Consider the following 13,733-nt stretch of genomic DNA (forward strand, 5'->3'; position numbering starts at 1 on the left):
TGGAAAGCACAGGTTAAAATATATCACATTTTGTATTACATATTATACATGGTATAATTTATATTTTCTGTTATATATTATATGTATAAATAACTAGAAAATATTAAACATTTTAAATAATCGTAAGAAATATAAATGAAATGAATTCTATGACTTAGAAATAATGACTAGCATGGGCCGGCCAGGTGGCACAGTGGTTAAGTGCGCACGTTCCACTTCAGTGGCCTGGGGTTTGCAAGTTTGGATCCCGGGTGCAGACGCAGCACCGCTTGGCAAACCATGCTGTGCAGCCATCCCACATATAAAGTAGAGGAAGATGGGCACGGATGTGGTAGTTGCCTGCTCAGGGTCAGTCTTCCTCAGCAAAAAGAGGAGGATTGGCAGCAGTTAGCTCAGGGCTAATTTTCCTAAAAAGAAAAAAATTGAAAAAAAAAGAAAAGACTAGCAGATTGGATTAGGAAAAAACCCTAGAATCTAGATATACACCATTTATAAGAAACGTATTTAAAGTGATAAAGAGGGGATGAAAATAAAGAGGGGTCAACAAGATAACAGGCAAATGTAAACAATAAGACAACTTACTATGGAAAGAATAGAAAATATTAAAATTATCATAGAACAAATGAATTTACAGATGAATTTCCTGTGCTCACCGAGATAATGCCAATGTTAGTTCAACTCTCCTAGGCGTAAACAAGTGGAAATTCTCTCCAATTACTCTTATAAACTTAGTGAAATCTTAAGGCCAAAACCCAATACGGACAGTACAAAAATACTGTAGAACCACTCTGCTTCTGAATACAGACATAGCGACTCCTCCTTATCCACGGGGATACTTCCCAAGACCCCCAGTGGATGCCTGAAACCATGGGTAGTACTGAACCCTGTAGATGCTGTGTTTTTTCCTATACATACATATTTGAGGTTCCACAGCAAAACTAGCATGAATTTCTTTTTCCTTCTTCACAGTTTCACGGATAGAAGGTTCATTCTTGCCCTGGATCTTAGTAACCTCACCATACATTTGTTTCCTTTTTTTAATAAGTTGAGAACTTTCACCTTTTCTCTTAAAGGAAGCACTTTATGGCTTCTCTTTGGCATATCCGAATTGCCGGCATCACGGCTCTTGTGCTTTGGGGTCCTTATTAACTAAAATATGTTCCTTGAACACAGGCACTGAGCTACCATGACAGTCGATCTGATAACCAAGATGGCTGCTAAGTGACTAACGGGCAGGTGGTGTACACAGTGGATCCGTTGAACAAAGGGATGATTCACGTCCCAGGAGGGACAGAGCAGGATGGTGGGAGATTTCATCATGCTACTCAGAGCAGCGTGCAATTTAAAACTTATGAATTGTTTATTTCTGGAATTTTCCATTTAATATTTTCAGATCATGATTGACAGCAGGTAATTGAAACCGTGCACAAAGGGGAGATTACTGTACAAAAATTCTAAATAAAATACCAGTGAATAGAATCTGGCAATGTATCAAGGGATAATATACCAAGTAAGCTTTATTTCTGGGACACAAGTGGGTTCAACATCAGAAATCTAGCACATTATTAATACTAACAGCCCATTACATCAAAATAAAGGAGGAAAACTAATCAAATCAAAGATGCTATTAAGTCACTTGATAAAATTCAGCAGCCACTCCTAGCAAAACTTTAAAGCAAAGAGAACAGGAGGAAACTGATGAAATAAGAATATTTACAAAAACCAATAACTACTATTATTGTTACAGGAAAAATAAAAAACAATTTCAATTAAAATCAGAGATTAGATATGGCCGCCCTTTCTTACCATTACTGGGTCACTTTACCTCAGAGGTTATGACGCATGTAGTAAAATAATGGGAGAGTGAAATAACTGGGGTAAATTGATGTCAACGTTGGAAGAGAAGAAAACAATCTAGTAATTGGATGTAGTCAACGGTTTTTGTTACTATGCAAATACACACTTAAAAATGGAAGTGGAAAAATATTCCATTCACAGTAGCTCCAAGAATACTCAAGAATAAATTTAACCCCCCAAATTTAAGAAGTATAGGATCTAGGCAAGAAACGAAATTTACACACAGAGGAAGACATATAACGTTCTTAGATGAAAAGTCAATTCTCTTAAAATTAACATATAAATTTAATACAATTCTACTTAGAATCATACCTAGGTTTTTAGAGGAAATTGGATAAAGCGATTTTTGTTTTGAATGAGACCAAATAGCTAAGAGGAATGTGAAAAAGAGCAGTGAGGGAGCACTTGCCATGGCGCCTATGTTAACATGATATTGGTGCAAAGATAAAACAACTAGGTCAGGGGAACTGATGAAAGAATCTAGAAATAGATCCCAGTATCTATGTGAATTAATGAAGGACAAAGTGAGACTCTCATAATCTATTCCCTACCAAGTGAATTAAATGATTGACATGAGGACTAAAGTCCTTTGACTATAACTTTTGGAAAATGTTAGATATTAAGTATCTATTAACATTATAATTAACACGGGCATTTCCATCACTTTTGGGGCTAAATTTATGTTTTCTTTAATGCTTATTACAGACATGCCTTCTGTCAACCGAGGGCTCAGAATTGTAAAGCTCTGCAGAGCCATATTTTCTGGAACACTTCTACAGGGTCACTTATTTACACAGAGCAAATCAATTTTGTGGATCTATCAAGTATCCATTCCAGATAATGAAACTGAGTTAAGAGGCTTTTCTCTGAGGTTTTTGTCATTAATAACAGCATCTGGCACACAGTGTGCTGATCATGAATTTAATCGAGTGCACTGGAATAAGTATGGAAAGCACTTGGCAAACAGATAATGTTGAATTTCTGGAGCAAGTACAGACTTGTTACATACATATGTAAGTTGTGTATTTCTTTGAATGTAAAATTATTCTTCCCTATAAAGGTGATTCATCCAGTGTATAACTAAATGTGATTTACTGCTTATAGTTATGTAAGATTTGCATATTAATAAACTCACAAGTCAGGAAGAATCACCTTGGTAGATCTGTGTGGCAGACATGGAGGTGAGGTGCCCAGATCCCCTTTCAAGAAAGGGCGTGCCGCCCAGCTTCAGGAGTGTGGTCAGCACGTGGTCCCCAGCTGCCAGCTCCTTTGGGGTCTGCCTTGGGGCAGAAAGCCTCCTTTCCCTCAAGGTCACGCCCTTCCTGGAGCAGCCCCATTGGTGACAGTGATATGGGGAACACACACCCTACATTCCAGCCTGGGTGGGACAACTCGGTGGGGCGATGCTCGCTCCAGGGCCCCCGCTGGCTTCCTGATGCTTCAAGGGCCTGTGTCGCAGTTGGACTTCTCCCTCTGCCCAATCCTGCTTCCTCACCCTTCCCTTCTCAGGTCTCGATCCCCAAGAAACATCCTGCTCCCCAAACTCTGTCTCAGCATCTGCTCCCGGAAAACTCAACCTGTGATACTACGTGCGCTGGTAGTGTGAAGAATACGGCCAATTTATATCATTGAAAATATCAAGTGCAGAGGATTTGAAGATTTTTCCTTAAAAGAAACGACGCTGATTTCCCAGCCCTCCTGTCCCAACCCTCTTTTTACCTCTCCCATTTCTAAAGCCTGAGAGCGTGCCACTGTCTGCAGGTTCAAGATACTGAAGGGAAATCAAGTCCCTCCCTGCCACCACACACTCAGCTCAGGCCCTGCGCTCCTGCAGGGTGGCACAAACTGCTCCATCCTAAACTTTGGGTCCAGGAGAAGCAGGACATCCTCGGCCCCATGGGCACTTTGAGTTGAAAGGAGAAGAGCAGCCAAGTGTCGCTCCTGCCACCTGTTATTTCTCTTCTGACAAACTTGTACTGAGCCCATGATCGAGCAGCAGTAATGGTCAGTTTCTACGAGCGACAAGCATTAGCGGTTCTGCCCAGAGTTGATAAGGATCACAGGCTTTTGTCATTGAAAGGGCGCGTGACCATTTACTGAGTCCATCGGTTAAAAAGATTGTATCTTACACTTTTAGCACAACTATCGCTGTAATAACATTTAAAAGTAGACAGAAAATAACAGCTATTTATCTAAATTAGTAATACAGATTAAGTTTGTAATATAATAGACACTGTAAATTGTCAACTTTTAAAGACATTAGAATATTAATCCTATGTTTGAAAGCTGCTATCCTTTAAAATGTACTATTTTTGTAAAAACTTCCTCCCCAACCTCAACTCTTCAGGTTAATTAAATACTACTGAAAAGATCAGACTTATTTTGTAAAAATTCAATTTCTGTGTTATCGGAGGCCTTGTCCACACGCTCTATAAAGTATAATGCTTCTAAAATTAATTTGTGTTTGTGATAAAGGTGTCTTCCTATTTTACTGTTAGAAAACTATACCAGCGACCCTATTTTTACTGATCTGTCTGGCACATTGAATTTTGTGGGTTGGGTTCCAGGCAATCTAGATTACTGGTAAACTCAAACAGACACTTAAAAACATATGTACACACACACACACTTTCTTAGGGTAAGAGACACAGCCTGGCGAGCATTTTCTTTGGAAAGAGGCCGTTCCCTTCGACCGCCAGCCTCCCCTTCCTCCAGTGTGCTCTCTCTCACGCACACAGTTGCTATACACTTGTTCCTCCACCACGAAGTTACTGTTAATAAACGCGGGGCTTTGACATCCAGCACACAGATCCCCACAGATGACCGAGTTTGTTTATTTGTGTTTTCAAACCTCACAGCGGACCAGACATCTTCTCTGGCACAAGACTGCATTTCCTCAGGAAAATGCAGCGTAAAATAGCTAAGGATTAATTGACAAAGAACCCTGAGGGTTTCGTGCCCCTTTGATACGGCAAAGGGAAGGAGGTGCTGATTTCTCCTTTTAGACACGAAGCCAGAACTAGGGACTCCCGGGTGAGTGAGATCCTTTTACTCAGCGCAGTTTCCCAGGGAAGGAAGAGGCTGTGCCGCGTGCGTGGTGCTGAGCATTGTGGGGGGCTGCTGCCCGAGACCACGGGAGCCCGTTACGAGCACCTCTTCCAACTCCATGTTCAGAGACCTCACGGTGGAAGTGGCTGCCACCCCGGAAATTGGCCACGTTATAAATCACGGATTTTTCCAGGAGGGCAAGTTGTTACCAGCACCCACTGGCTTTGGGGAGTCTAATCCTGAGAGTTTGGGGGGGTGCATGATTTTACTGACTTGTGAAAGAACAAAGCAAGAGGAGTTGTTCCAGTAACAAAAATTCCACCATGTTTTGAAATCATGACGATGTAGATCTTCAGATAATGCAAATGAAAAGAAGAACTTCTGATTCTAAACTTCTTTATATCTTTTGGTGAAATTTCACCTTTTGGTGAAAAATTGTATCCTAAAACATAATCATGCGGTGACTTAAACCACAGAGAATAGTTAAAAGATGATAAAATTATCCTTGACAATTGGGGACCAATCTGTATTTTGCTCAGGTTTGAAAATTTTAAGGTCAATAACGTATTCTTACATTTTCTAAGAAAACGTAGGATTAAGACACACGGATGGACCAAGGTGTAAATGTTGAAGGATCATCTCTGGGAATCTAAAAAAAGGTCAAAAGAAGCAAGATAGTTATTAATAAAACGTTGTATGACAAAAGTTGTAATTCAAAAGAAAAATTGTTTTTAAAACAAGAACAACTCGATGTCCATTTAATTCTTATCAAAATTATGTAATTTTCATATTTATCTCAATCTTGGGGTCATGAATCTCCTTATCCTCATAAACTTTTTATGTTTGGGATGAGACGCAGCTTACCCTGAAGCCCTGTAATTTCAAAGGCCTAAGGTGCACTCTGATTCTATACCAAAGACTCGCTTAGGGCTGCGGTGGGCCGTTCCAATACTCCCATTGGAGGAGTGGTCTCTGATGATAGTTCTACATGTATTTTTAGCAGCTGGAAAATGGAACTGTGTTCTATTAGCGTGCGAGTACAAGGCATATCAAGATGTGCCCAATGACTTGATATCTTTAAGTTATTTTTATTAGTTTGCTTAACAAAAACTTTCTGCGTAATTGACCAGATCAGATATCTATTTAAACTAATTTGGTTATTGCGGTAATTAAAATACCACATCATTGCACTGTGATAAAATGTTGACAGTCTCCAGCTACCATGTCCAGTGGCTATTAGCACTGGCTCAGCTGCATGCGCTTTTCTTTGGGGTCTGAAACAATTAAACCATCCTTGGAAGAGGTTCGCTCACTGCAAAGCAGCTGAGATATGAAGCGTATAGCAAATAGCAAGTGGAGGCAAAATGAGAATTTCCATTGGCAAAGGTGAACCTGCCCTGTAATTCTTTCATGGTTACCAAATCCATACCAAGAAGCTGAAAGCCCATGTATAGGGTGATTACAACACGATGCCTCCTCACCCGCCTTACCATGTCAGTAAACTGATCCACACAGGTCATCCTAATCAACTCAGGAGTCGCCGGGCTGCTCAGGGTGAAGGTCTTGGTCAGCCCCCTCTCTCTGCGGGCAGCAGTCACTGCATCATATATGGCGAACAACACAGAGGATCCCAAGAACATTCCAGCCTCGCCCAATCCCTGAGAGGAGGGCAAAAGGCCATCAGAAATGCATGGTTCTTTTAGGGCTAATTTGTGTGCACACAAACACACTCACCTCTGCTGGCTTTATAATCCTCAGCATGGAGTGTATCTGAATTGCCAGAATCGAAATGCCCCCATGCCTATTTGTGTGTGGGGTTCTCCTCAGAGTAGCTCATGAAAATGCCCCAGGACATCAGGAGCGTGGGGCAGCTAACAATTCCTGTCCCCCGGCCCCGGGAAAGTCCTGAAGACCAAAGCCCTTTGCTCCCTCTAGGACAGTTCACCTTGGGCTCCAGACCATCTGTGTTTAACTCAAAACCAAAACGAAGCAACGACAATCTTTGTAGCTGTGCTTGAAAGACAGACAGGTGGTGGACTCTGGGGAGAGGATTGCTAAAGTTGTCACACTCGCTAACTTCCCTGGTGTGTGCTGAATGCCAGCATCCCTGGTGTGTGCTGAATGCCAGCATCGGTAAAGGCTCCCCAGGCTCTGGTTTTTACTCTGGAGCAAAGGTTGAGGGAGAGGTGGAGCTGGTGGAAGAACAGGCCTCCTCTGAGGTGAGGAGCAGAGGGTGAGAGCAGAGAGGTCTGGCGCCTTGTTAGGAGCAGAACTGGCAGGGAGGTGGCTAGACCCCAAGAGGCAGGCTCGTGTTGGGGTGGTCTTTAGAGAGGTCCCTGGCCAAAGTCTGGTGCAGAAGTGGAGACAGAGGCCATTCAGACAGGAAGTCTCACCTTCCTCCCAACCTTGACCTACTCCTAAGAAAAAGAGAGAATTCCCTGAAAACCTGAGGTTAAAGCTGCCATCAGTCTGGCCAGATGTGGGCTCTGAGTAGAACGTGAGTTGGAGACGTTGTGTTTCTTGTACACTTGTGTTTGAGAACCCTTGTATAGGTCTTTATGGGCCAGTTAGAGCCCATGAGCTCCAGGAAGCATGAGGTCAACACCTCTTGTATCAGTGGCTATTAACGTCTCAGAGCGAACAGTTGGTGAGAAACTGGTTTAGAAGTCCCTTCTGATTTGGGGAGGGTGGGCAAGAGGCAGTGAGAGCAAGAAAGAACTGAGTCTGGAGGACATGTGGGAAGGTTGCAGCAAAGAAAGCTCTGGGCTGGTGAAATTTGCTTACAATTTCAGTTTTATCTCACGGTGACCCGTAGCCTAATGAACCAAGATGTGTGACTCCTCCTTGACCTTTCTTGTTTGATCTAAATTTGTTTCATGATCTCTCTCAAGAGTGAAGACTCTACTCGGAGTTGGTGAGCACCCCTCTGTCACGGGTCTGCTTTTCTTTTCCCTTTTCCTTTTGGGGTTTGCAATTCAAAGGAGCAAGCAACTGTTTTTCATGATTTCTTGAAAGAATAAGTTGTTATGGGCTGAACTGTGTCCCCCAAAACTCATATGTTGAAATCCTAACCCCCAGTACCTCAGAATGTGACTGTTTGGAGACAAAGTCTTCAAAGAGGGAATTAAGCTAAAATGAGGTCTTCAGGGTTGGCCCTAATCCAATGACTCGTGTTCTCATAAGAAAGGAAATTAGGACACACAGAGAGAAACATCAGAAACGTGCCCACACAGAGGAACGACCATGTGAGGACACAGTGAGAAGAAGTGGCATCTCCAAACCAAAGAGAGGCCTTAGAAGAAATCAAACCTTGATCTCGGACTTCCAGCCTCAAGAACTGTGAGAAAATATATGTCTGCTGTTTAAGGCACCCAGTGGGTGGTATTTTGTTATCGCAGCCCCTGCAAACCCAATACGGAGGTCTCAGTTCTTACCTTGGATGAGTAGATGGCTATGGGATTTTGGGAACGCACCAAGGTGACATAGAACTCTTCTGGTATCTCAGAGACAGTGGGGATTTTGTAGTCATCCGGACCCCGAGAATAAAGCACACCTTCGGGGGAGTATTTCAGCTCTTCTATGGTGTAGAATCCCATGCCTTGAACAAACGCTCCTTCAATCTACAGGCAGAAGTTCCACAGTTCATAAGTATATGAGAGTGGTTGAATAAAGATTCCAATGTGACTGAAATGGAGCTCTGAACCATAGTAAGCCGTTCTTGAAAGCACCGTGGTGGATTTTATAAAGGGTCCTTCAGGGTCTGGTGCCTGCCATCTTGCCTGGCCTCATCCCCAGCTCTTCTCACTCAGGGATCCCCCATTCCAGGGACCTGACTTGTCAAATTCCCTGTCATTCTCCAACTACACCAGATCCGTTCAGGTCTCCAGGTCTTTGTAATGCAGTCCTGACTCTCTTCACTGCTCCCACCTCAGCTCGTCCACCTGACAGACTCCTATTTATCCTTCAAGTCCCAGCTGAAGAATTATTGCCTCTTTGGAGCCTTCTGGACACCCCCACCAGCCCCTGGGTGGATTTAGGAAGTGCTTCCTCCAGGCTCATTGCATCTTGAACACATTCCCCCATCACAGGGGCACTCAGAGGGCATTTTCCTTGTTCACCTCTCTCACTAGTTTACAGACATCCTGAGGCCTGGCCTTCTTGTATTCTGTTCTTAGCTTGGTGCCTGGTACACAGATTCTCAATAAACGTCTGTTGGACTAGACAAAAAAGGAGCTAACGTTAAAGGAACATGAACTAGCACAAATGGAACCAGGACAATGTAGTTTATTATAATATCTGGATTTCTTTACTTCCCTTTAGAAGTTACTATGGAGAGTAGATCAGTGTTAAACAGAGTGGGTTGGAAGAAACATTTTTTATTAAATTAAATACTTTTATTAAATTATATCTTTTTTATTAAAAGCCATGTTGACTTCTATTTACAAACTATTATGCTCTAAGAGAAAGGTCCCTTTTAAAGAGAGTGTCTGCCTGGAGGTTATAAAAATTGAAAGAGAATTGTAGTTTGCATTTTATTGGAACGTAAAATTTAGGAATAAGGTAAACAAATTTAAACACTAAATTTGGATATTTCCAAATGCCTGTCCCTAAAGGAAAAGATCAAAGTCCCAGAGTTCCAGTCTAACACACCTGTTTTCTTTCATTTTCCAACGTGACAAATGTAGGGCTTTCCTGATCACATCTCCCTTTCTGCCTTTGCTTAAGCATCAAGGAGGCAGGGACGGCTGGGAGCAGGGAGGCACAGGGAGGGGAGGGGGGCCTGGGCTAGCTGGGCTTCTCACACTTTACAGCCTTAAGGTGAGTTTCAGCCGCAGATCAAATGCGCAGATTCTAAGCCCCAGCCCAGCAAAGTTATGATGGAGCAGGTCTGGGCCTGGGGAGGCCAGGAATCCACGTTTCCAAACAACACTGTCGGTGCTTCTGTTGCAGAGTCTGAGGACCACATTTGGAGAAACACTGAGGGACCAATAAAACTATTCCTTATAAAGCCCACTGGCCAAGCTATGAAAACCAGTCTCTTAGGACTTAGGTGGTGGGAAGCTGTCAGCAGATGACAGCACCATCTGTCTGTGGGGTTGGAGGCCAAGCCGCTCAAGGCTCCAGGTTGCTGCTCAGGTGTAGCCTGCGGACCAGTGGCCTGGCCTCGCCCCGGAGCTGGGTGGCAGATCGGGGCTGGGCTAAGGCTGGTCCACTGGCCCCGCCCTGAGTAACCAGGCCACAAAGGAAGCAGAGCCACACCAACAGCTGGAAAGCTTTGAACTCGAAGTTTAAAAAGACTTTGGGTGCCTTAATTTTATTTATTTGTGAGATAAAAATCAGAATTAAATTCAGCAAGAGGGGAAAAATTGTGTTTAAGCATTTTCCCCTTATAATTCTCTAAATTGTGTAATCTGTTTAAATTCAACATTAATATGAATACTAACGCAAATTTATCATTATCTATTTATACAACGTTCCCTATTTGTGACATATTAATGTTCATTGAAGAAAAATTAGAAAACACCAAGAATTATAAAGCAGAATGTCATACACATTCCTGCCATGCAAAGACAACCATTGTTAACTTTTTCTTGAAATTCTGTCCCAATATTTTATCTACTTGTGTGTTTGTGTGTGCGTGTAATCCATAATATATATTGCAGAACACTTGCACCAGGTATAAACAGTGTTCAGAGGACTCCGGAAAATAATGTACTGAATGGAATTGACCAGAAGTTCATGTGGGGGTGCTTCTGGGAACACACACCTGTCCAATGTCCAGGGCTGGGTTTATGCTGAAAGCAGAATCCATGAAGATGTCGGTCCTAAGGAGCTGTGCCGAGAGAAAAACACGTGACAGAAGGGATTACTTATTTGGAACAGATCTTTACTAGGATGGCAGATCTGTCCCTGGCTCTTCCAGTGGCAGGATCAAGTTGACTGTTATGCACAGCAGGGAAAACACATCAATGTGTTTGTCTGTACTATGAAGATGGCCAGCACGAATGTTGCTGTTTACCTTATGAGCCCCCGTCAGACAGTCGACTTCAACCTCAGAACAGGATGCTCCGTAGACATAATATGGAAAAGCGTCCCCTTCCTCCTTCTTCCAGTCCATATTCGTCTGGTAGCCTCTGAGAAGACAAGTCAGGAGTGAAAGGAACAGGCGCTTGCCCCACTAGTGGTCCTGGACATGAACAGAGCACCCCCTTCCCCTGGGGCCGAAGGCCTTCCTCCCTCTTCTCCTGCGACTGGTCGGGGGCTGGGGGGGCTGTGCTGATCAGAGCTGCAAGAGGACCATGCAGACACAGGGAGAGGCCCACTGGTGTCTGACCCCTCCCTCCAGCGCGCAGTTACTGGGGTGGTCGGAGTGTGTGTAGATAGCTGTGGTGTCCCTCCTGGGTGGTGAACAGCGGCTGCCCCAAGGAGTCCCTGCACTCCCCAGCTCTCCCTCCCCACTCCCGTGGCCCATGACTGAAGAAGGGTTAAGGCTGGGCGGTGCAGCTGAGCTCCAGTGCTCTGGGCATCTGTGAGGCTGATGAGCGAGCACCGCCCCTGCCCAAGTGTAATCCAAAGTGAAAACGGCCCTTACTTGAAATATCCAGTAGTCGAGAGACTGATGGATTCCTGGAAGGCTTTTGCAATCTGGAACAGATGATTGGATACAAAGAAATATGAGAAAAAAATAAGGAAAAATGCCTTCCATGTGGGGCTTGCCTCCTCTCGTTGCACCGAGCTGTGTGCCCGCATTCACCTCAAGGAGACTTACGCTTGTACAAGCCGCAGGTCACGCTTTTCAAGGGAGGGGCTTCAAGGCAGCTGCTAGCTGTGCGCTGGGGACCCTCTATTTATGGGGGTTGCACAGCGCAAAGTCTACTACTTTTCACCCTTTTTGGCTTTTTAAATTAGGAAAGGGGCTAGACCATCTTTATGGACTTACGTACGTAAGTATGGACATAGGCATGTATGTATACATACAACTAGATACACACACCCCTATGTATGCATGTATTTTGACCCTGCTTTTTACCCAAATAATTCGGTTGACTGTCTTAGTATATTATGTCAGCTTCCCTGCTGGAGTAAACCGGCAGGGCTGGGAATAACCCTAACGGTAATTGTAGTAAGGATTGTTATTAAAACTAGAATGCTCCTGTGACATGAGGACTGCTATTACCTCCACTGCTGTGGCGAGAGAGCCAGGGCCCTGAGGAACCGAGGGGGCACCTATCCCTCAGGTCCAGCAGTAAGAGGCGGGGCCGCAAGCCTGGGAGCCCAGGCTGTAATCCTGCTCTGTGGCAAGTCAGGCTCAGAGATAAAGCTGAGTTTCAGTGAACACAGACAGCTTTTTCACACTTTTGAAAAGCTGGAGTAAACGCTAATAAATGTTTTGTTCTTGAATGGGCCTCGCCAACCAGCCCCCAAGGAACTTTGGCCATCTGGAGGGGTGGCCTTTTCCAGGCAGGGCTGATGAAGAGGACACTCACCCAGTCCTCCCAGCTTCCCTTGGGGTTCTTCCTGATGACTGGCTGAAGACGGGCCATGAGAATTTGGCAGGCGTTCTAAACATCGACATTTGAAACAACGTCAGAAATAAAACGCACAGGGATTAGCAAAATGTTAAGCATTGAAATCAATTCAAGTGCAGACTGTCAGTTTCGTGGACCTCTCCCTAGTCCTCTCAGCAGGGTTTTTTAAACACGAGTAACGTATGGAATCCCTTTGAAGGAAACAAATATTCTTGTGGATCCTGCAGCGTAGACTTAAAATTAGTTCTATAAGAATGTCATTCAAATACATGCTAACATAAAAGCTAGGTACAGTCTGCATAGAGTTATAGCTCTTTTATAATTCTAAAGCAAAAATCAAAAAGTGTGCATACCAACCTACATACCAGTAAAATTCAAAATAACAACATTAATTTAGTTGATTGATCCTGCTGTTTTTCTGAAGCTCAGTTGCTGCTTGGAACGTGGAGAAAGTCTTGACCACTCGGGTCACAGACTCTGGAGCTCCGGGTGCCTATCACACGCCGGTTGATGGGGCACATGTCTCCACTCTCCTTGTGTAAAGTGCCACTGGATTTTCATTTGAACCTTCTACCTTGCAGTCATCTGCTCTGCACCGGGCAAGAAAAAATCCTTTACGTAGCAAGTCTATCTCTGCTCTTTTCTTCTTGTCTTGACACAAAGTGTACTTTTTGGTCCCAAATGTGGGCAGAGATCTCATGGCAATACTTCGCTGATAAAGTGATCATTCTGGTGATGCAAAATGTGTTTGTTTTCATTTTTAAAAGATTGTCATTGAAATGAAAATAAAAAATAATTGAGCTGGAATCTTGGGCCCCTGACGTTACACCTGCTAAGTCCTGGATGTCGGTGGCCCCAGCTGGGCTTCCAGTCTTAATTCAGACACAAATCTCTGTACATGTCTGCTCTAACTTATTCATCTCAGCCTCAAGACTTCCTTCATACCCTCTCCTGGTTTCTGTTCCTTCTGTTCTATCATCCCTTCTTTGGGGACTGATCTCTGGCTTCTGGCGCATTAGGAAGATCCTTGTTTTCATAAATCTATCTTTGCTGGTTCATTTGGTTTTCAGTCACTGTCCTCATTTCAAGTGGATACCTTCCAAAGAGTGCCACATCTAGGCAAACGTAAGCTGTCGAGTTCCTGCCTGTGCCGGTATCTGCTGTCCTTCCCCTTCTGGGCCTGACCACGTCCTCCTGCGCGTCACTTCACACTCAACAGTCTACGGGCTCCTAAGATCGGTTTTCCCTTGAGGAGAGTGAGATATCACAGAGAACATTGGTCATTCTCTTGTGACCTCC

General features: G+C 43.9%; 1 protein-coding gene across 7 annotated transcripts in view; it reads right to left on the reverse strand.

Annotated features, from left to right (window-relative positions):
• Nucleotides 1-4,675: 4,675 nt before the first annotated feature.
• LOC111767394 (aldehyde oxidase 4-like) overlaps nucleotides 4,676-13,733 on the reverse strand; it is a 57,022-nt gene continuing 47,964 nt past the window's right edge. For 6 of the 7 annotated variants that reach the window (XM_023622329.2, XM_070241473.1, XM_070241475.1 and 3 more), the window contains 7 exons: nucleotides 12,393-12,467; nucleotides 11,498-11,550; nucleotides 10,925-11,039; nucleotides 10,673-10,738; nucleotides 8,340-8,525; nucleotides 6,396-6,563; nucleotides 4,676-5,554 (listed from right to left, as the gene is read on the reverse strand). In XM_023622329.2, the coding sequence (XP_023478097.2) occupies nucleotides 5,501-5,554; nucleotides 6,396-6,563; nucleotides 8,340-8,525; nucleotides 10,673-10,738; nucleotides 10,925-11,039; nucleotides 11,498-11,550; nucleotides 12,393-12,467 (717 nt within the window). In that variant the 3' untranslated portion in view covers nucleotides 4,676-5,500. The remainder of the gene's footprint in view (nucleotides 5,555-6,395; nucleotides 6,564-8,339; nucleotides 8,526-10,672; nucleotides 10,739-10,924; nucleotides 11,040-11,497; nucleotides 11,551-12,392; nucleotides 12,468-13,733) is intronic. The other variant, XM_070241470.1, reaches the window with a different exon arrangement.

This window comes from Equus caballus, chromosome 18 (assembly GCF_041296265.1).
Source record: "Equus caballus isolate H_3958 breed thoroughbred chromosome 18, TB-T2T, whole genome shotgun sequence".
Lineage (NCBI taxonomy): Eukaryota > Metazoa > Chordata > Mammalia > Perissodactyla > Equidae > Equus > Equus caballus.